Source organism: Rattus norvegicus, chromosome 10, assembly GCF_021556685.1.
Source record: "Rattus norvegicus strain SHRSP/BbbUtx chromosome 10, alternate assembly SHRSP_T2T, whole genome shotgun sequence".
Classification (NCBI taxonomy): Eukaryota; Metazoa; Chordata; class Mammalia; order Rodentia; family Muridae; genus Rattus; species Rattus norvegicus.
Window position 1 is genome coordinate 58,456,869 of NC_141543.1, and position 24,015 is coordinate 58,480,883.

General features: G+C 46.5%; 1 protein-coding gene across 2 annotated transcripts in view; it reads right to left on the bottom strand.

Annotated features, from left to right (window-relative positions):
- Nucleotides 1–3,794: 3,794 nt before the first annotated feature.
- Usp43 (ubiquitin specific peptidase 43) overlaps nucleotides 3,795–24,015 on the bottom strand; it is a 62,752-nt gene continuing 42,531 nt past the window's right edge. Inside the window, exons 13-15 of one of the 2 annotated variants that reach the window (XM_087569152.1) lie at nucleotides 19,905–20,063; nucleotides 19,302–19,466; nucleotides 3,795–5,704 (exon numbers count right to left, since the gene is read on the bottom strand). In XM_087569152.1, coding sequence (XP_087425278.1) covers nucleotides 4,629–5,704; nucleotides 19,302–19,466; nucleotides 19,905–20,063 — 1,400 coding nt within the window. In that variant the 3' untranslated portion in view covers nucleotides 3,795–4,628. 2 annotated transcript variants of the gene reach the window in all.

Sequence of the window (24,015 nt, forward strand, 5' to 3'; positions counted from 1 at the left end):
TGTGCATTCCCAAGTCTGCACAGGTTAAGATGGCAGGAATTCTAACTTTACTTGAGGACAGTTTTGCCTTGGTGCATATGTTCTCAAGACCAGTTCAAACTGGATCAGCCTTTCCATTCCTTCCTGACAAGTTGGGAACATATCTGAAGGGAAACTGTGTAAGTTCTATTGCTGTTAGAGTAGGAGAAATTTGTCCCATTGTGCATAGATGGGTGTACACATAGTTCACTTAGGTGGGGATCTGAGGTTGTCAGGTGCATTGCTCAAAGAGCAGTCTATGTACACATAAAGGAGCTAGGCCACCAATTAAATTGGTGAGTGCTGGGCTGGAGAGATGGCTCAGCGGTTAAGAGCACCTGCTCTTCCAGAGGTCATAAGTTCAATTCCCAGCAACCACATGGTGGCTCACAACCATCTGTAAAGAGATCTGATGCCCTCTTCTGCTGTATCTGAAGACAGCTACAGTGTACTTATATATAATAAATAAATAAATAAATAAATAAATAAATAAATAAATAAATAAATAAATAAATAAAAAAAAACATTGGCGAGTGCTGCTGGTGCTGGTGCTGGTGCTGGTGCTGGTGCTGCTGCTGCTGCTGCTGCTGCTGCTGCTGCTGCTGCTGCTGCTGCTGCTGCTGCTGCTGCTGGTAGTATATGTGTGTGTGTAATCCAAACCATTTGTGCAGGTGAGCACAAATCCTGGCTCTGGTAACTTGGTAGCTGTGTGACCTTAGGTGAATTAAACTCTGTGTCTCAGTTCCCTCTTCTGTAAAGCAGAGTTAACAGTACCTACCCCCAAAGGATTGTAATGAGGGCCAGCAGGATGGCTTTGTGGGTGAAGGTGCTTGCTACCAAGGCCTGATGACATGGGTCAGGTCCCTGGGACACACATAGTGAGAGGACTGATTACTATAAGCTGTCCTCTGATTTCTACATGTGCTCTGTGGTACAAAGGTGCCATTGTGGGGACACACACACACACACACACACACACACACACACACAATGTAACTGATTTTTTTTTCTTAAAAGGATTGTGAATTAAACAGGCTAATAAAGTGCTTAAGGAACACCTTGCATTCAAAGGCTGTAAATATTGGCCTGTCTTCCTCAGAGGAAAGTAAATACATCTTGGGGAATACATTGATAATCTCTGCCAAGCCAGAAGGATCAGCCCTTCACAATTCTGCATTTCAAAAGTCTGTCAGATGATCTCCAGAAAGCTGAAGACTTGTTCCCAAGTGTTGCTAACAGGGGACTTTGCAAGTAGACAATTGTCTCTTCAACCTGTCTCAGTTCAGGAAGCCATATTAGGCTTCCTATATTTTCAGGTAATATTGGCTGTTCTCAGATTTCTGACAGGGTTGAAACTAGTTATAGTCTCATAGCGTACCCAGGCTGTTTAACTTTGAGAATACATATTTAATTGGATAGTTATCAGATTCTATACAAGCCAGCCAGCCAGCCAGGACATAACATGGATTTTAAGACTTTCTTAAGCTAGAATAGATAACTAAATGTTCTGTTTAACTGATAAAATGTTGGACTGGGTGTTAGATGTATTTTATACTTTATAAATCACAAAATGAGAATTGTGCTCAGCTTACATTTGAGAGAAGTTTTTTTTTTTTTAATTATACGGAAAGGGTGAAGTGTAGGTTGACATCTTTATGAAGGTAAAGGAAGACACAAGATAAAACGAGGCCTGCCATTGGACAAGAAGGGAGGAGGGAAGAACGTTTTAGAAGGAAAGGGAGAGGCAGAAAGGAGGAGAGAGGCAACATGGAGGCAGACGTAAATGATCCTCATCATGCATCTCTACATAGATACAGGTTGTTATGAATATTTCTTAAGGGATGGATTTCTACAGGTCAATTTATCTTATCTAGGTAGGCAGTTTATATCTTTATCATTTGGTGGTGAGTTTATTGAGCGGGTGTACTGTGGATTGAGAATTTAACATATAAGTCTGATTGTTGAGTTACAGTCTATTGAGCCTCGATTTCACTGGGTAGTTGTGAGTTTATACTTTAACTACCAGGGGGCGGCTGCTGGGAGTGTGGGCAGAGTTCATGGCAGGGAGCCGTGATAGCCCAGTCACTGCTAGACTTCTAAAGCCCGGATTTTACCAGGTAGCTGGAACCAGAGAGTTCCCAGCTAGCAGAGAGCCGCCAGAAAAGATACTAATCAGAGATAAATTATGGTTAGTTCCATAAGGCCCACCAGTGCCGGAACTAACACTAGGGCCCAGTGTGGCAAGGTGCCATACTCAATGGATCACAGACTGCCTGGGTCAGAGAGTACTGGGGGTCAGTGTGGAGCCCCTGAGATAAAGAGACCCCACAGTGCCATGCGGCCCTATGGGTGCCGACACTAATGCAGGATAAAAAGTTAACAACTTTTTTTTATTAATATTTACCGCAACACTTTCCTACCAGCTCCATCTTGCAGTCCTAGGAAAGGGATTAGACAGAGACCAGAGACAGACTTATCAAAAGATACCTACTAGAGTCCAGGTGTCACAGCCTCTTTCTAAACCCTGGAGTATTTATAAGTCTAAAGTAGATGCCCCAGTGTGTGGTACACCAGAGAGCATTGCTAACAACTGGGACCCTCTCATGATCCCAGAGTCTAGATCATTACAAGAGGGAGGCCCGGGTGCAAGCCTGAGTTACAACATGGCAAAGTGACACTGAGCTTGGCGTCAGCCAGGATAAAATGATCAGCCACATTTTCCACACTGCCCACGTATGACAATTTAAGACCTGGAAGAAACATGGGCTGCTATTAGAATGTAAACACATGGGCCTGCTAGGGAACATGGAGCCCTCAGGGCGTCAGGTGGCTGGGTCTTCTGCCTCCTTGTTAGTTCTTACAACTGTTGCTGAGATGAAAGGCAATTTGTCTTCCTCACTGGAGAAAAGAAGGAATCCCATTCTTTCTGATTTAAAGAAAGAAAAAAAAAAAAAGCTGCAGAGCCATGCACCAACCCATACTGTGGTCTGGGGGAAGACTGCATTCCTGTGGCCAGAAGTCTTGAAGAAATATCCCATGAGAAAGGAAGCTCCCTCCAGAGAAATGTTTACCTGAGAGGCTGGCTGCCAATGAGAGGGGTCTAGGCTCTGCAATGTCTGTAGGAAACCTAAGGTATTCTTAGATCAGGTCCTGAAGGGCAAGCAAATACACAGAACCACATGGGATAGCACAGGGTGAGCCAGGCAGCCTCAGACTTACAGGTGCTGGCTCCCTCCGGAGAACCAGAAAAGCCTTAGTCTCCTTCAGGAACAGCAAGTCAAAAGCTAGACATGGTGGCTCATGCCTATAATCCTTCAGAAGGCTGAGGCAGGAAGATGGCCAAGAGTACAAGACCTGTAACAGGCTACAGAGTGAGACTCTGTCTCAAAAGTATATACAAATTTAAAAACATTTTTAAATGAAGGAAAGAAAAGGATGAATAGAGGCACACATAATTTTAGTTAAGAGCTTTTTTCCCCCCTTAAGTTTCAGAAACAACACAGGCAACTGTTTTCTGACAGACAGCAACGAGCTGTGATTTTGCAACGCAACAGGAATGAAGTGAGTCGCTTTTCAAATTTCAGTAATTCAGTCCACCATTTGCTGGTTTCACAGACACAATTTTTTATTAAAATTGTGCATAGATAGATCTCATATATTTTAGAAAAACACATCTTTATTCTGGTATCAAAATAGTTATCTTTTTAAAACACCTCGAAAAGCTGTAATACAATTTTCTTGCTATATATTAAATACTCTCCTGAAACAACAATCACTTCTCTCCCATCTTTCGCCGCCACTGTCACACTCTATTTCTTTTCCCTTTTCTTTTTTTTTTTTTTGGAGCTGGGGACCGAACCCAGGGCCTTGCGCTTGCTAGGCAAGCGCCCTACCACTGAGCTAAATCCCCAACCCCCACACTCTATTTCTTATTCTTTTCGTTTCTTGGCATCTTTGACACTTATCCAAGGCAAGCACGGAAAGGAAAAGATCTTCCTTATACACCCTTTATTAAAAAAAAAAAAAATGAAAGAAGGGGGAAAGGAGGGCACAGGGGAGGAGGAAGGAGAGGAGGGAGGAAGAGGGAGGAAGGAGGAAAGGAGGAAAAACGGAATGGAGGAGGGGAGGAGGGAGGAGGAAGGGGAGGAGGGAGGAGAGGAGGGAGGAGAGGAGGGAAAGGGGAGGGGAGAAGGAGGGAGGAGGAAGGGGAGGGGAGGGGAGGAAAGAAGAAGTAGGACATGTAAGTTAGGAGCACGCAAGCTGGGAAGAGTGAGAGTATCTGACATGACACCAGAGTCTTTTTAGTAGACTATGGCAGGCCCTGGACTTAGATACACCAAATACTAATTTTAGTCTTGTAGTGATAATTTGGGCTCAGCAGCACCGTCTAGTGGCCAGGCTGTATCAAAACTCACCAATGGGAACCCAACCACTTTGACACTGGGTTATTGGAATATGATAGAGTTACAGAGACCAAACTTTTTTTTTTTTCTTTTTGGAGGCCACAAGTCAATTGGATTCTAGAAAATCTACTCTGGACACAAGCAGCCTACAGATTCTCAGTGCGCAGCCCCAGGGATGCCAGCTTCACGCAACACTGAAATGTTCCATCAGAAGCTGGACTCCGGTAAGGATTTCTTTCGACCTAAGGAAAGGGTGTGGTATTTCACTCTCTGAAGGGTGCCATAAGAAGTCAGTTCCCCAGGAATGGTCCTTTGTGAGGAGACAGCTGCACTGGCCCGAGGGGGCCTGCTAGCTTTTCTGGGGAGGTGGAGAGAGCTGGGCGCAGAACGGATGTCCCTCTCCGCGTGGTTGCCTAGGCCCCTGGCTGGGCTCTCTCGAATCCTCAGGGCAGGGGATGAACCTCGGGCATGCTCATTCAAGGCAGGGCTCAGCCGGTCACTTGCCAGGGAGATCGAGGGTGCTGGTGGGGAGCTCTCAGTCCTGACAGCCCTCTTGTGCTCTTTCTTCCAAAACACAGACTTCAAAAGAGTGAATGTCCCCTGTCCCCTGTCTTTGTCAGGGGCCCTTTCCTCCATGGCAGCCTTAGCCTTCATCTTGGGTAAGGTACCTAAGCCATTGTCCTTAAAGTTTCTGAGCAACCCAGTGGAGGGGGAAGGTGGGCTACTCTGGCTTCCCACCTGGCTACTTCCCTTCCAGGTGGTCATCTTCTGGCCCTCAGGACGTGCATGTTTTCCATCCTCCGCTGAGGGCATCACCGTGAGGGGCAGGTCAAACTTCTTTGGGAGCCTGATATCCTGACTTGCATTCCCTGTTCGTGTCCTGGCAGTGTGCAGACCATCGTCTAGGGACCCCAGGGCTGAATGGTGGTTGAGATGGCACGAGGAAAGGGGCACCCCATTTGTTCCTTGCCCAGTGGCTCGACCGCTGTTGTCACTTTTAGCAGGAAGGGTGGCATCTGACCTCGGTGAAGCTGACGTCTCATCCCCACCAGCAGCACGCGTCAAGAGTGGTACAATGGACTGGCTGGTGGAGCGGGGTCTCCTTCTGGACTCTAGGTATTCCACCAGTTCAACGGATGCCCCAGGACGTTTCTCCCTGTGTCCAAAGGACCACCTCAGGGGCATGGTCTTGAAGGGCCCATGCCTGGATCGGGAAGTAGGAGGTACCTTCATGCTGATACTTCGGCCACCAACTCCCTGAACCAAAGGCCCGGCCTCAACTCCTGAAAGAGACAAAAAGACCATGAGCACTGGTTAAGAGATACATGCAGTGCCAGCCTTCAAGCAAGGTATGTCAGGTCTAAGGCTGGGCACAGTGACCATAGCACAAGCCAGACACACAAGGGTCCTGCCCTTAGGACAACCAATGGTTTCATCCACTATCCCACAGAATCCATGTATACATTTAAAACTTACAGGGGAAACCACAGGCAAAGGGGCACAGCCTTCCTTGATATCCACCGAGGATTGCTCCTAGACTAGGATCCCAGCAGATAGCAAACCTGTGGGTATACAGACCCCTTCTATACAACAGTATGCATATCTTTCCACAGACTTTAAGTCATTCCTAGATTATGATACGGATACAAAGCAAATGCTATGTAAACAACTGTCAGGTTACGTCACTTAGGAAGTAATCACAAGGGAAAGGATCTGTGCATTTCTAGTAGATACTCTACCTTCCCCAGACACTGCCCCTGACACCTCCCAAGCCGGCCTGCAGTTGACTGCAGATAAGAAAATGATGTTGAGGGCTGACTAGATCCATGAGCCCTGTAGCCAGACAACTGAGGGTTTCACTGAGTCAGCTGCCCTGAGATCTGACATCATTATTATCCTTCTTTAACTATGTCTAAGGACAAAATGCTTACCAAGTATCTCTCAAATTGAGTCAAAATTGGGCACTTGTACTTTAAAATGCAAGAATGTCACATATCCCATACTGAGCCCAAAAGAAAACAAAGTAACTGTAGGCTTCATTTTATCTAATTTACCAGTGTTGCCTTTTGTGTTCTCTTTGTATTTTGCAATTGTCTGTAGATGGCTAGGAAAGTGGTTTTTGTATATAGTCTTAAATGAAAAGTTTAGAATCTTAGAAGGCATTGTGATCCAACTTGCACACACACACCCCCCCCACACACAGAGATACACACAGAGACACACTCAGACACACACACACAGAGATACACATACAGACACACTCAGACACACACACCCACACCTACACACACATACACACAGACACACACTGTGTACTACGCATGCGTGTGAAGACACACAAAGCTGGATAGAGAACTGGATACCCAAAGTGATGAAATTAGAGGGGCTGAGGAGTGCTACTAACTCTCCTACTGCTTTTCTACAGCTCGGCCCTTCTGTGCCTGTCAGTCAAGTATAGTCCGTCACATGGTGCTGGCGACCACAGCTGGCCTCTGACAATATGCTACTCGTAGAGTGTGAGTGTTATGTGCTGAAGGCTTACATCCCCCCAGTTCCTAAGTCGAAACTCTAACCCCCAAGGTCATGGCTTTAAAACAGTGTCCTTATCGGAAGAAGTAAGAAAAAAACAGTTCTTTCTGACTCTGTATCAAAGAAAAGGACTCACCATAACCCAACCTAACTGGCCCCCGATTCTATCCTGTAGAGCCATGAGGAATAAATTTCTGTCACTGGTTAAGACTCCAGCATATTTCTGGGACCCCAGCAGTCCCAAAGGTCTATGACAGAGACCAACTTTAAAGATAATCAAGGATTTTTGTCTCAAAACACCCATGTGGGGATGTCCTGAATCTCTCAGGCATATAGGTGAGAGGTCAAGGACAGCAAAAGTCACAGAGAATGTTGGGATAAAAACCTAAGTGCACAAGGCCATGTCTGCCAATGAGAAAGCAAGCCCCCAGAGGGAAGGAAAAGTGCTGGGCCAGCCTCAGGCAGATAGCAGAGGATTCACGGGGCTCTCACCCGTTGGGGGTTTCACATGCCATTTTTGATATCTTTCTCTTTAGAGCATTTCTTTAGATTGGCCAGGAATAGACCTAATTCCACCCAAAATACTTTGTCATTTCAGTTTGCATTGACCTTGTGACTTCACCATTCAATCCCCACACCTGGGGAAAGATAAAACACTGTTCTGGAGGCTGAGGTGTGTGTGAAGTTTTCTTGTTCCTTGTCCACAGCCCTGAGAAGGGCAGAGAGGGAAGCTTTGCATCAGGAGGACAAAGCTGTGGCTTTTAGCCCTTCCCCGGGTGGAGTGGCCTGGAGCCCTGGCAGGTAGCGAGAAGACCTAGCTGCCGCTGTAAATAACCGCTTTTCCCTTCTTCCTGTTGTGAAAGGGCCAGGGCTGACAGCAACCCACACTACAGACACCCAGAGGACCCCTTCAGCTTGCCCCTTTTTGGAGAAAAAGCACTCTCTATTTCGTTTCATCTATTTATTGCCCCATAACAGGATCTGAGGGCACTTGCTCACTAACCAAGCAGCTGTCTCTTATCCAGTACTAAAGCCCTTCCTCTGGGAGATGGGTTATCTGGAAAGCTGGGAGCTAGGAAGGAGGATGGGATCCAAGGAACCAGAGAGTTTAACATTTATTTACTTTTATTCTATGTGTGTTTGTCCCCACGTATAAGTGTGCCGGGTGTGAACCTGGTGCCTGCTGAGGTCAGAAAAGGGTCTCAGTCCCCTGGGACTAGAGTTACAGAGTGGCCATGTCATTGTTGGGAACCGAACCCAGGTCCTCGGCAAGAACAAACATTCTTAACCACAGAGCCACCTCTTCAGCCCAAGGCCTGCAGCCTTAAGCCACATCTTCCTGGAGGTTGTGCATCCCCTGCAATAGCACTTGGTCTGCTGATGCACACAGCCTCCAACCGCAGAGCAGCTGCTCCAAGAAATGCCTCCTCTGTTCCTGTCCATGTACAGCCACCTCGACTCTCAAGTCATTTCCGTTCCTTGGGCTAGTGATGTGATCTCCAAATAGAGGTCACACTGTGCTGTGGGCAGGAGCCTTAGGGCCTCTGCTCCCCACCCTTAGTTCATCTTCAGTCAGTCAAATACCTTCAATATCCCTAAGGGTTTCCACTACATCTTAACATCCACTCAGTAATTCATCCTAGCAATATTTAAGAAAAGCCTACTGTGTGCTAAAGATTATTTTTCAGTGCTTGGGGTTAAAAATACAAATAAGAACCAGATATGGTGCACATGCCTTTAATCCCAGCATTCAGGAGACAGAAGCAAGATAATCTCTGTGAGTTTGAGGCTAGCCTGATCTACATGGCAAATTTCAGGCCACTCAGGGCTACATAGGGAGACCCTGTATCAAAACAATAACAAAACACAAAGTGTTCGTGGCTCTGCTCGTGGGGTTTGCCAAAAACCAAAACATAAGATATTGTGTAACACGGTAGTGAAGGCTACAGCGAATAAGGTGGGGTCAGGAAGAAAAGGGGGTGGGGCGTGAGGGAGGAGCAATATCTGAGAGACCTAAGTGAATGAGGGACCTAAGTGAATGAGGGAGGGAGAGAGGGAGGGAGGGAAGGAGGGAGGGAGGGGATCTGAGGAAGACAAGCTCCAGACTTCAGGAGCAGCAGGTGCAAAGACCCTGAGGCAGAAGTAAATTTGCTGTGTCAGGCAAGCATCAGAGACAACCAGAGCAGGAACACAGGAGAAAAGAGCCCATGCTATGTGCACCCAGGACAGTGTCTGAGCCCCAATCCATAGCTGAAGACCTCTGCCATTGACTTTCAATGTCAAAAAAATTTCAGCACCTCTCTGTTCCTGGTTTAATTGTTTTTTTGCTCTCATGTCTCTTGATGGCCTGGCAACCACTTCTGCATGGAGGGCAGAGACAACCTAGAAAAAACTTGACCCCAAAATCCCCTGTGGTCCCCTAGAAGCTCAGGCAATGTCTACAGATAGGCCAAGGCTACTCTTCTTCCTCTAAGACTGAGCCAGGTGGACAAAAGTGGGCAAGAGAAGGGCCAGATGTCAACCACCATCCCTTGGGAGCAAGAGTCACCATCCCTTCTCTCACCCCAAGTATCCCCTCATTCTAGAGAGGGAAGAGCAGAGCCTTGTGGGGCAGAAACAGAAAAGGTAGCAACAGGGTCCAACATGGGTGTGGTGACTCACACCTAGAATCCCAACACTCAGGAAGCTGAGAGACTGAGTTCCTTAGTGCCACAATGGTGAGAGAGAGCCTGCCCCTAAGTAGAAGTGACATCAGAGAGGACCCAGCAACAGAATACAGCACAACACAAACCAAACAGCAACAACAAGACAGGAGAGCAGCAGCCTGTGACACAGATCAGAGCATCCCATGACCCTGAGGGAGGCCGATAGCTTCAGGGCTTGGTAGGGTCACTGCTGAGCCCACCATGAGTCAGTAACAAGGTAAGAATGATCTCCCATCCCAGCAGGTGTGTAACCTGCAGCCTGCACCAGTCCCACCCAGGAGAGCTAGGAATACGACCCAGCACACATAGGTGGAAACGTCACAACACTAACGTACTGGACACCTCTCCACATAGTGCAAAACGGTAGTCACAGAACCGCAAGGGAAAATGGAGGAGAGTGAGGAGGTAGAGCCAGGAGCCACAATAAACAACCAGAAAAATCTGAAGGCAAGAGACAATAAATCAAGGGAAATACAAGTCAAAGTCCCAAAGAAAGGCCGGAGTGTGCAGAAGGAAGTTTCGCCTTTGGGGGGCTGGGTGGGGCTGAACACCCAGGCAAGTGCTAGAATTTCTGAACTCTGAGGTCAGAGAGAATCTTAAAAACTTCCAGCCAGGGAGAGCAAGAGACACTCACGTGAAAAAGAACAGTCTGGGTTTCTCACCTGCCGCCCCGGGGCAAGGAGAGCGTGGGAAACCAGCTCCAGACGCAGAAAACAGAATTGCAACCACAGAGCCCTGGGTCAGGCAGGCTGCCACCCACTGGGTAAAGGAAATCGTTCTGGTTGTACAAGGATTTAGAGATCGCATGCCTGAAGGGCTCTGACAAACACTGACAGAGCAGAGATCTCAGGGCGGAGGGCAAAGAAGACAAACTCCAAACCACAATGCATCTCAGCCCGGGAATTCCAAGAGCTGCAGATCCTCCACAGGGAAGGCCAGGCAGCCTCTGAAGGTCACCTCAAGCCAAGTCGGGTGCACAGGACAGGAGAATCTAACTGTTGCAGCACTGTCAGAAGTCCGGAGGAGTGTGTTCCCCAACAGGGCAGAGGGAGCTGGAGAAAGAGTTTCACACCTCTCCTTGTGGGGTGGGGTGGGGGTGGGGGCTTGGGGGTTGGGCAGGGGGAGAGCGAAGGATTACTGGAGCAAAGGAAGAAGGCAGTGGTGAAACAATGCCTGGCAGGAAACAGCTGGTTTCTTCCAGCCTTATAATAGCAGGAAAACGTGATTGATCACAAACACTGAGAAAGTACACAGGAACAAGGTAGGATGAAAAGCAGAATTTGCAAATTAATTAGAAAAGGAAACAAACAGCAACCAACTCAACCAAGACGAGGCAACTTCAGGAAAGGAAGAAACCCAGGAAGGAATATTTTAGCAAAAACACTGCCACTTGTTTCTCTCCTCCCATCCAGTGGGTGGAATTCTCCTAACAAAGAACAGGAATGCGGCCAGGGAAGGGGCTGAGAAGCACAGCGCTCAGCTCCCTAGCGTGCGCGAGGGCCTGGGTTTTACCTCCCAGTACCACAGGGAAAAAAACAACAAAAAATTGGCTCTTTATTTTTGACCTCAAGGTCCGGGAGCTGGAGCAAAAAACTCAATGGTTAAGAGCAGGTTCCTCAGAAAATTGGACATTGAACTATCTGAAGACCCAGCTATACCTCTCTTGGGCATATACCTAAAAGATGCCCCAACATATAACAGAGACACATGCTCCACTATATTCATAGCAGCCTTATTTATAATAGTCAGAAGCTGGAAAGAACCCAGATGCCCTTCAACAGAGGAATGGATACAGAAAATGTGGTACATCTACACAATGGAATATTACTCAGCTATCAAAAACAATGACTTTATGAAATTCATAGGCAAATGGATGGAACTGGAAAATATCATCCTGAGTGAGCTAACCCAATCACAGAAAAACGCACATGGTATGCACTCATTGATAAGTGGTTATTAGCCCAAATGCTTGAATTGCCCTAGATGCACAGAACACATGAAATTCAAGAGGGATGACCAAAATGCAAATGCTTCACTCCTTCTTTAAAAGGGGAACAAGAATACCCTTGGCAGGGAATAGGGAGGCAAAGTTTAAAACAGAGGCAGAAGGAACACCCATTCAGAGCCTGCCCCACATGTGGCCCATACATATACAGCCACCAAACTAGATAAGATGGATGAAGCAAAGAAGTGCAGGCCGACAGGAACCAGATGTAGATCTCTTGAGAGAATACAGCAAATACATAGGCGAATGCCAGCAGCAATCCACTGAACTGAAAACGGGACCCTGTTGAAGGAATCAGAGAAAGGACTGGAAGAGCTTGAAGGGGCTCGAGACCCCATATGAACAACAATGCCAACCAACCAGAGTTTCAGGGCTACAACCTCATAGGTAGCAATGAATAGCCTAGTAAGAGCACCAGTGGAAGGGGAAGCCCTTGGTCCTGCTAAGACTGAACCCCCAGTGAACATGATTGTTGGGGGAAGGGTGGTAATGGGGGGAGGATGGGGAGGAGAACACCCATATAGAAGGGGAGGGGGAGGGATTAGGGGGTTGGCCTGGAAACCAGGAAGGGGAATCTACAATCAAAATGTAAATAAGAAATACTCAAGTTAATAAAGATAACAATAAATAAATAAATGGATAGATAGATAGATAAAAGAGTAAAGTCATGGTCTCTGTCCCCCAGTCTTCTGCTGGAGGATAGATTTTTTTCAGTTTGTGGTCCTATTTCCCATGGGCCTGTGTTAAGTAAGCACATTATCTGAAATCAAAGGTCAGGTACTAGAAACCTAGGGAGGCTGCTTATTAAAAAAAAAAAAAAGAAGAAAGAAAGAGCACTTGGCAGCTAAGGATCATCCAGTCCAGGGGATGTAACGCCTCCTTCTGGCACCTAGGAGTAATGCATGCATGTGTGTATGTGCCTGTGTGTGTACACATTACACAAACAAAACATGATACAGAGAGAAGAGGCAAAATTATCAATGTGGAGTCCAAGGTAAAAAACAGAGAACAGATAAAGAACAATTACAATGATAAAAAAAGCACAATTTATATATATATTTTAAAAAGATTCAATAGCGGTGAACTTTCAGACAAGCTCCCAACATTAGGCAACAACAGAGTATGTGGGCAAAGCCCAGCTCTGCTGAATATCTCAATGGGTCCCCTTCACAGTCAGAAGGAGATCTAAAGCCAAGCTCAGTGGCTCATACCCATAAACCCAACACTCGGGAGACGGTGGCAGGAGGTTCAGATTCATGGTTGGCTGCACTGTGTGAGTTCAAGATCAACCTGAGCCATAATATTTTGTTTCAAAAAACAAAACAGTAACAAAAAGAGGCACATTTAAAGAGATACGGGAGAGATGACTAAAGAGACCAATCACCTAACACCGTAATGACAGTGAGCGCTCGAGCCCTCAGAAAGGTTTCCTGCTAACTCACATGTTCACAGAACACTTACTTATAAAATAACAAAACAGACTTTCCCATGAAAGAGGATAACTTTTGAAAAGCTCATTCTTGGACCATAATTCGCCAAATCGGAAACAAAGAATAAAAAGATGGCCACGCGGTCCTGAATACTTGAAATGTTCAGATACCATCAAAAGGGGAATGTAAGCTGAAATGAAATACTATCTGGAAAGATCTAGAATGGAAGAAACAGTTAACGCCCAAGACAAGCCACAGAGGATGATTATCAGGAGAAGGATTTGTCCTAACAAGCTGCAGACACCTAAGCCCCAGGGCCCTGTATTCACGATGGTCTCTGGGAAGGACTTCTTGGGATAGAGCTCTCTCTCTCTCTCCCTCTCTCTCTCCTCTCTCCCTCCCTCCCTCTCTCTCTCTCTCTCTCTCTCTCTCCCCTTCCTTCCTTCCTAAACATAGTTACATCTTCCTGTAGTTGTAGAGGTAGGGTGCTTTTATATCCCTTTGGCTGTACAGCACCTCCTTTTCGTATCTACCCTAATTCTATTAGTTATAAACCCCAATGAACTCTGTCTTAGTCAAGGTCACTATTGCTATGACCAAACGCCACAACCAAAAGCAAGTTGGGGAGGAAAAGGTTTATTTGCTTTACAATTCCACATCCGTAGCCCATCACTGAGGGAAGTCAGGACAGGAACCTGGAGACAGGAGCACTAGTTCACAGATGGCACCACCTACAATGGGTTGGGCCCACCCACATCAGTCAGTAATTAAGAAAATGCCCCACAGGCTTTTCTCTTTACAGGCTGATCTTCCGGAGGCGTTTCTCAGTTGAGGTTCCCTCCTATCTGACGACTTTAGCAAGAGTGAAGTTAACATAAACTGGCCAGGACGCCGACCTACTCCTTTCAGTATAAACGCCTTCCCAACATCCCTCGGCCAGGCCCGAGCTCCCGGAGCGATGGCATTCCAGGGCAATCCATGCTTCTCTGCAGAGGGCTGCTGGCATGTAGTAACCATGACCATTTACCGACCAGGACCATGCCTGGGTGTCGAAGGACACTTGTCGTCCTTGCCCCCAACTAGAACTCACCTCCATTAACTTTGAAAGATAAAAAGCTTCTCTCACCTATGAGAGAGGATTGAATCCCTGTGCAAATCTCCGCTAGATTTGCTTCTGCCCAAATCTGACGATAAGACGAGATTTTGCAACCATCTCAGAATTTCAAGGACAAGTTTCAGAACTCTATTTTATCCAAACTAGGAGGGGAAGGCTCCCTTGGAAAGCAGGGCTCTTCCGAGGAGAAATCTCAATGTTCCACATTGTTGGCAGCTGAGAGCCTCAGAGGACAGTTGGAGGAACCTGTAAGATAGTTGCCATCCCTGTCCTGGTCTTTCTGGTGGAAGCAGATGCAGAGGCCATCCATGGGTTGATATGGGTGGGCCTAACCCATTGTAGGTGGTGCCTGTGTCTCTGCAGCATCCCCAGAGCTGGGCCTGACACCCCATTCATTCTGTAGAGCTGCCACTTAAAGGAAGGGTGCACGAAACATCTCTCCATGGGAGAGATGTGCCGTGCCTTTTGACAGAGCTGAGACGAGCCGATGACTTTCTCACAGGTAGTACTGACAGGAATGAACCAGCTGGAAGAGCCCCTCTCTTGTTTACAGGCACTCTCCCAAAGGTACAGCCAGAACAATGGGAGAGAAGAAAAAATATAGTCCTGTGGGAATGAACTGTAAGGACCTGGACTGGTTCTACACACACACACACACACACACACACACACACACACACACACACACACACACACTCCTGCAGCATTCCATCTGGTGGTGAAACAATGGAAGCTCAAAATGCCAAACACCAGAGAGTAAAGCAGAAGGCAAGGAGAAGACTCTATCATCACACTGACCCACTCACTGCTATCGACTGGGAGTCTGTGTGCTCAGATAGAGCAATGGCTGAAGTACATGGAAACAAGCAGCCAGTGAGTGTGCACATGGACCATGGCCCAGCAATTCTACCCCTAGGTATGGACTTAATGGATACACAGGCCTATGCACAGCAGAAGACATGAGGCCCAAGTGTCACAGCCATACAGGTCAGTATAGCCAGAGTGCTTGGGACCAGACGTGTGTGAAGGTTTTAAATCTCTTCAGATGTTGGGATAGGTAGAATAATGTGGTCTCCTGGAGAGAGAACCCATGTCTAAGCATGAGACTCTTTAATGCGTCATGCATATACACCGTATGCACAAGCATAAAAGTGATTTATGTAATATTCTTAACAATTGGTAACACAAGACAAGATTTCATGGTGTGAAATTTTCCACAGGTGATGGCATAATATTGGTAGGAGATTTTATATTTTGAAGTGTTTGGAATCTCCAGATTAAGTACACTCAACTGTTAGTGTTGATCCTAACTCCAAACTGGAGACAACCCCTAAACCTAGCCACACTAGAAGAAAAAGTGACCTACCCTTACAACGTGGGAAAATCTGGTAAGAGAGACGTACCGTCTGCCAAGCAGCAGATGCCATCCAGAGATAAACCATTCTGTGGGCCCCACAGAGACGCTGCATGGATTGGCAGAGGATCCACCAGTAATTCAGGAATTGAAAATCTGTAGTAATTCAAGACACTTCCTCTGACAGGCAGGCCAGATTTCTCCAAGGCTGACGTCTGTGCTAGCGTCTACAAAAACTTCCACTCCATCGTCAATGTATGGAGAGCAGAAGTCGATCCCTGTCTTTGCTTTTAGTCTCTTTCTCTCACATACATAAGCTACCTTCTGAACAGAGAACTATGAATCTCTGGGTTGATCTCATTTATAAGTAAAATAAATTTAAAACAATGCACTGCTATGCACACCAGATGCACCTCCCAAGAACAGCGGCAAACATAATAAGGCAAACAGAAAGCCCGATGCCACATGGCTTCACAGGTAAAACTCATCCTTGTAAACATGCACTTTTACACATAAACCAGACTGACTACAGCTCTGCTCCAAACTCTCCAATAGCTACTCCCCGTGCCTGGAATAAAGTCTGGCGGGCGTGTCACAGTTGGCCCCTGTCCGTCCTTTACTTAACACAGTAAAACTAACCTGGCATAGATTCTGTGAGAGCCGGAAGCAATGAATGAGAGGTATGAGGAAGTAGGATTCCAGAGCCACTAATCTACCTTTCTTTCTTCCTTTCTTCCTACCCTCCCTCCTTCCTGCCCTCCCTCCTTCCTTTCTTTCTTCTTTCCTATTCTCCCTCCTTTCTACTCGACCTTCTTCCCTCCTTCCTGCCCTCCCTCCCCTCATTGGTATTGGGGACTAAGCCCAAAGCCCCGTGCATGGTAGGCAAGTGTCCTGCCACTGAGCCACACAACCAACGCAGAACTCTTTACTTCTTAACCTGGGCCATAAACATGTTCACTTTATGGTAATTCATCAGATGTACATGTATAATTAGGGTACATATGTATTAGTAGTATATTAGTTTAGTAAAAATACCTGCATGTTTTATATAATATGTACTCAATAACGTATGTGCTCATATGTTAGAGTGTGTCACATATTGATGACATAATCACAAATGTTAGCTTAATGTTTCTATATATGTGATATTTATATTTGTATACATTTCTATTAAGATTTTATATTGAAAACTAAATTAGGAACTAAAGGAAATATACATTTTTTTGAAATTTAATTGGTCTTTTTTGATACAGGGTCTCTCTGTGTAGCCTTGGGTATCTTGGAACTCACTGTGTAGACCATTCTGGCCTTGAACTCACAGAGATCCACCTGTCTTTGTCTCCCTGGTGCTGGGATTTAAAGGTGTGCGCTACCATGCCTGACTGGAAATGTTAAAAGTTATGTGACCACTTTTCTTTGTCCAAGGAGACAGACACACACAGATACAGAGACTTGTTTCTATAACCATCCTGTCCTCTGCTCTCTTGCAGTCTCTCCACTGGACGAGGTCTCCTTAACATGAGCATGCTCCGCTAGCTCTTTCAGCAAAGGAAAACAGAAACATCCCTGAACCCGGCTTTCTGTGCAGCCTCAGCTACTGGTCTTTCACCATGCTGTTTGATGATGTGTGCATGTGCCATTACTTCCTGTGCCTCAGCTGGCCTTCCATTCCCTCCCATCCAGAAAGGCCCCTGAGAAGTTACTGGTGGCCCTCCAGCCAGACAGGTGCTCTGCATCCCTTAGTCATAAACACAGTTGGCTCTTTCCTTCTAAAAGATGCTTTCCAACACTTGGGAATGTGGTTTGCTCCCCCTGGCCCTTTCTTAGTTCTATCTCCACCTTCACTCAAGCCCTACACATCATAGCTGCCAGCTTGGTCTTCAGTCTGTACTCTTTGCTATCTTCAGAATCTCTATGGAGAGCTCTGTCAGTCTGTGGCTTTCACTCCATCTCGGTGCTGGTGACTCCAGTCCCTGTGGTTTTCATGCTGCTATGAATGCCTTGCTGGAGTCTCAAACTACCTGTCCTAAATTATGTGGCTTCTTCTAACACTGACCCTGTTCCTACCCAACTTCCCCCCACCCTACCAAGTGCTCAATGATTCCCCTTGTTGATTATACCTTAAACAAAGGCCAAGGCGTCCTAGATAATTTTCCTTCTTTCATATGCTGCACCCAACACCAGAAAATTCATTAGTTTATCTACAATCTGACCATCTCTTCCTCAACAAATCCATCCAGATCCTACAACCATAAGACGGTCTCCTACTAGGCCTTCTGTCTGACACACATGCCTGCCCCTGACGGATTCTTCCTGTAGGGACAGAGTAAACTTCAAAACTATAAACCAGGGGTGCTAGAGAGATGGTTTAGCAGTTAGAACATTTGCTGTTCATCCAGAGGAATCAGATTTAATTCCCAGTACACACATATCGGATTAGAACATTCTACAACTCCAGTTCCAGGGGATTTGATATCCTCTCTTCTGACTTCCAAGGGCAAAAGCACTCCTCACATGATGCTCATATATCCATGCGCGCGTGCGCGCGCGCGCGCGCGCACACACACACACACACACACACACACACACACACACACACACACAAATACCCACTCCATGGGCTGTAGAGATGGCTCAGTGGTTAGAAGCACTGGTTGCTATTCTACAGGACCTAGGGAGGACCCACCTCACAACCACTTGTAACTCAAGTTCCAGGGGGGTCTGACACCCTCTTCTAGTCTAAGACCCTTGCACTCCCGTGATGCACAGACAAACATGGAAGCAAAGAACCCATATACATAATATAAAAATTAAGATTAAAAATGTAATATATAAACCATATTGTTTACTGCCCTGCTCCAAATTCTCACCCACTATCCATAGCACTTGAAGTAAAGCCCAAGTGGTACATCATGAGCCGCCCATCTACCTCCCACTGCCCTCTTCACTCTGCTTTGAGGCTGTGGTTTCTTCTGCCCCTCCCCCGACCCCATGCCCACCATTCACAGCACAGCAATGAACACAATCCCAGCCTTCTGCATGTGCATGAGTCCCCGGTCTCTGCTCAGACCTCTATTCACATCACCACCCCTGTGTACCAGCCAGGCCTTCCTGTATCCTCCTCAGCCTCTGCTAGCTCAGCCTCTACTCACGTCACCACCCTTGTGTGCCAGCCGGGGCTCCCTGGATCCTCCCCAGCCTCTGCTAGCTCCTTCCCAGTTCACCTCTTTTCCTTTGCCCCCGCTTTAAACTACACTGCTGTGTTAGCTTCCACATCTGTTCCATGAGGTACTAAGCTCTATGGGAACAGAAAATGGATGCAGAGTAGTTCCTTAGAGCCCAGGAAACTGGATCCTGAAGATGCTCAAATATGAAAATGTTGTAAATAACCACGCAGTTCCCTATGATACCGGATGCAGTATAACTATTATATACACAGTTGGTGTTGTTAGGAAACGACAAGAAAATATTCTGCCCATGTTTAGTACAAGTCTAATTTTTTTTTCTGTTTCCCATCCATGGTCGATTGGCTACCAATATGCAACTTGTGGATTGAAAGGGCCACTGCGTCTGTGGATGGAGGGGGACCATGGATGGATGGAGAGGCACATTGAGTGGTAAGACCCCAAGAGACAACACACCTCTCATCAGAACCAGCTCTTTCTGTTCACGGTATGAGGTGCCAACACTTTCACAATGAAAAGCAGGGAGGGAGGAAAAAAAAAGACAATCTAACCACATACCCTTGTCCTGCTGGCAGACACCATTGGTGAAGACTGGAGAGTCAGGTACCCGGGCCACAGACGGGCAGGGGGCAGAGCTCCAGGACAGCAAGCTTCCCCTTGTGCTGTTGTTGAGGCTCCCAAGCCTCATGAGCCAATGATCAGACAAGGAGGAGCTGGTGGAGCCTGCGGAAGAAGCAAAAGAGAAAGCTGGACCTGGCACATCCAAGGAGCCTGAAGGTAGGTGGAGAGTTGTTCTATCACCAGGTTCCCAGCTACCCCAAGAGTCCCACAATAACTCCTACCTTTCAGTCCTGGACTAACCAAATCAGAGGGGAACTATAGAAACAAAGGTGAATGGCTGGAGGGGAAGCCTGCAGTGGGACACCCTTGGAACCATAGAGTTTAGAAGCCTGCAATGGGACATCCTTAGAACCATGGTGTTTAGTGAACACAGGGAAGACGGTTCCTCAGTGCATTCAAATGTCTCCCATGAAATTATTTGCTGCCAACTCTGGCTTCCTAAATGGGACTACTTACAGCTGAGCGGTCTCACTGGCCCAGGACATCTCAACTCTTAGTATGACCTCCAAGTCCACACCCCTCCTGAGCTGTGGCACACACCTCTCATGGAGCTGCTGGCTGACCAGGGAGGGATGCTGTTCCGCTTCTGATAGAACAGGATGTAAGCCCCCCTGGTGTTGACCTCATCCTCTCGCAGGGGCTCCACCGTGCTGTCATCATAGCTGTACCATTGGCCATCCAGGGAGTTCCGGCAGTAGGCTGTAAAGGTTCAAACCCCATGTTCAATGCTTAGAGCCCCAAGCCAGGAAGGTGCTCCCCACCGGCAGAGCTCAAAAATGGAGATAAAGTGGGACAACAAAAATGTCCATTTTTAGTTAGAACTGATTTCTGTAATACCAGAAAAAGACAACAGTTCCACAACCATGGTAACTTACCCAGGGGAGCTCACTGGAAGGCGAGTGCACATGGTCATCTCAACCAGCACAGTTTCTCCTAACACGGACGGGGCCTCGCATTACAAGGCTAGTCAGTACTGTCATCCACCGCTCACCCAATTATGCTGAGACATGTCAAAGTATACGTCTCTTAATGGCCATGGAAGAGAAAATGAGACTCCCGGTTGCTCCTTCCTACTTAAGGACTGGATCGCAACATTTACAGAAAGATGAACACGATTCTGACCACCTCCAATCAGCTATAAACACCTGGCCCTCCAAGCTCAGTGCACAGCCCCCAACCCACTGGTCCTGAGGTTGGTCAACTTTTAGTGAGTGGCCAGACCAGGAAATACTCCAGGCCTTAACAGAGTATACAAAAATCAGTTCTAGCTAAACATGGACATTTTTGTTGCCCTTCTTTAAGCATGTCCATTTAAGCATGTCCATTTAAGCATGTCCATTTAAGCATGTCTGAGAAAGGCCTTGTGCTTTTACTTGTCTCTCCCTTTCTGACAGTATTAACAAGGGTTTACATGGTTCATGCCTAATCACTTTGGCTCAGTATGAGACTCCCATGAAGTGCACATAGATGTGACTGCATCTATGTTGCCACCTTTTAAATGTTAATAGAAAGAAAGGAAGAAAGAGAGAGAGAGAGAGAGAGAGGAGAGAGAGAGAGAGAGAGAGAGAGAGAGAGAGAGAGAGAGAGAGAGAGAGAGAGAGAGAGAGAGAGAGAGAGAGAGAGAGAGAGAGAGAGAGATCGGTTTTTTAAGTTTATGGGCAGCACAAGTCCAAGTCCAGACCCTGGGCTGCACAGGTCCCATGGGCCCTAGTTTTCTGAGTTTTGCACTCAGCTCAGCTCAACACCCAAGAATCCTTTGTTCTTCTTTCCACCCCTGCCACACCTCAATAAAAGTCTATCTTGCTAATCACACTCTCAAAAATACATCTAGAAAGCTTTGCCGGTCCCCAGTGTGAACTCTCACTCAGAGATCGCCTCCGACAGCAATCCTCGCCTGTGCCACTGCTCTTCTCTACCAGTCTCTACAGAAGAGTCATTCTGAAATGCACATCATTTTACTCCCCTACTGAAGACCAAGAGCTGGCCACTGTGACAGTAAAACATTTCCTAAAACTCTTGGACTCTCCAAAGTGTCTCTGTCTACGCTGATGATCTATGAGATGGCTGCTAAGTGGGGCTGCAGCCTCTGTATAAGCGGGGTCAGGGTGGGGTCAGTTCTGAAGGAGGTCAAGGAAGCAGCCGCAGGCTGGGACTTTAAGGCAGTGAGAGGAGAAAAAGCCAAAGCCCAGAAATAGAACCAAACACACACATGTAGAATCACTAAATTAAAGGAACCTTTCTATTAGTAATGGTCTTGCAGCAGCTGGTACATGGCTGGGGAACATCAAAAAAACTCCAGATCACAGACTTCAATGTGAAAATATAAAACCTCGAAAGCACTGGAAGGCAACAGGGAAAAGGGCTTCCCAGCCACACCTTGAAATCCAAAGTCATAAAAGGAATGGCAGGCCATCTGGCTGCCTGGAATAAGGAAATGTAAGCCTTCAGCAGGACAGGTGACTTCAGGTTTGTTGGGACAGATGCTAAGGAGAGGCAACTAACAATAGTCACATGGGAAACAGTCAAGGGCATGCATGGGACAAGACATTCAGGGATTTTCCATACTGAAGAGGCTAAATCCAATATGTCATCCCCCCATGAGACTGGCAAAACTTGGGGGTTCCCACATCCAGGCTGTGGGGAGCTCTCCTACAGGGATGCAAAGCACTCTCTCACTGCTGGCAGGAGAGCAAACTCCAATAGACATCTCTACAGGGAAGCTTTACAGCATTCATCAAAACGCAGATCCAATAATGGGAGTCTTGCTTAATGGTAGGGTGCCTGCTGACCCAGCTCGAAGCCGTGGTTTTGATATATGCATGTGCACACACTCACATACACACACAACCCTGAAATTTCCCCCTATCAAAAGCTTGTCATGGAGGAAATGACACATGTCAGTTTATTATTGTAGCAATACTGCAAAGAAAAAGAATGAGCGTGTGTGCCCTAGTCCTCTGTATACCGGAGTAGAAGCCATAAGTTAGATTATGAACTGAGGAAAATCCAGCTATGGATTTATATACACACAAGGATTCAACCCTTGTGTTTAAAAATGAGTGACAGAATGAAGCTTAAGGATCTCTCTCTTTTTTTTTAACTTTTTATTGGTTCTTTGTGAATTTCATATCAGGCACCCAATTCCACTCATCCTCCTCTCTCCTTATACCCACCCTCCACCCTTGCAACCTAACAGGACAACAACAGAGGGAAAAAACACTCGTTGTGGAAGCTATAGTGTGTCACGGTGTGTTAAAGAGTGTCTCTTTATGTTGTCGGTTTTTAATGATTATTATTTTTTTTTTTTGGTTCTTTTTTTTCGGAGCTGGGGACCGAACTCAGGGCCTTGCGCTTCCTAGGTAAGCGCTCTACCACTGAGCTAAATCCCCAGCCCCTTTTTTATTGTTTAAAATAAACACACAGAGGTTTCCAGAACTGAAGAGCAAGCATAGTGCCTCCTGAGTCCTGGTGAATAAAAGACCCACACAGAGGGGCAGCCTGTGAAATTCTAGGGCAGCAGTGATAAGGGCCCTGAGAGCGTCCAGAAAGAAACAAGATCCAGAAAAGGAAAGGAAACTGGGTGCCCCATCTCCAAAGCAAGAACCTTGTCCTTACCCCCATTCCCCATGGAAGATTCCTGTCCAAAGACTATGGGACAATGATCATTGACCTAGCATTCTATGTCCAACCAGGCTGCCAGTCGAGGGTAGCAGTAAAGGCATTTTAAGACATGACTCGAATGCTGTACGTCCATTGCCCTCTCTTCAGAGATACTAGGTGAGCTCCCCTAAATGAATAAGTTGGTGATTGTGGTACTCATATGGAGAACCTCCTACTGCCTCTTTACTAAACCAGCATAATTCCTAACCTAAGTATTTAGGTATTTATTCTTAAGTATTTATCCTTATACCCATAGATAAGTGGTGCTCTCAGCCCTCACCAAAGAAATTCCTCTTTGCAATATACAGAGACCAGTACAGAAAAGCACAACTGACCAAGCTGCAGAGAACAAGAGACCGTGTGGTACCCAGCCCCAGCTGACACATCTATAACACAGCTCCTGAACCTAGGGCTTGGAACACTGTGGAAGGGTGGGTGGGAAGACTGTAAGAGCCAGAGGGAAAGGAAGTCTGCTGTGAGACTGTCTCCTAGAAATGTCAGGGAAGCCCGCCCATTACGTCTCAACCACATGGCTACCTAAAGACAAGGACAGCAGCAATAGGCAAACTAACGCAGAGGGAGTAAACCTCACAGGGCCTCCGCCCTAGACAAAGAAGTGTAACCAAATAAGGAAGAAATAGTCTTTCCTAGGGAAGAACTCCCCCTTCCTCAATTAGTTATCTAACACCAAGTGGCCAAGCCTGAAATCACACATAGCATTATATAGACTGAGTAGGTTGTATTCCATGTTTAGGAATATATGAGTGTATACACATACACAATTAAAGAAAAAGAGATGGTGAATTTGAGAGAGCAAGGTGAACATACAGGAGAGGGATTGGAGAGAGGAGAGGAGGATGAATGATACAATGTTATTTTAATTTCAAAACAGTAAATATTAAAAACAATCTCAGGTAAATACAGCAGGAAAGATAGCTCCCGAGATGCATATACATGTAGATTTCAAGGGATTCGTGCTGAGCTATTTTTA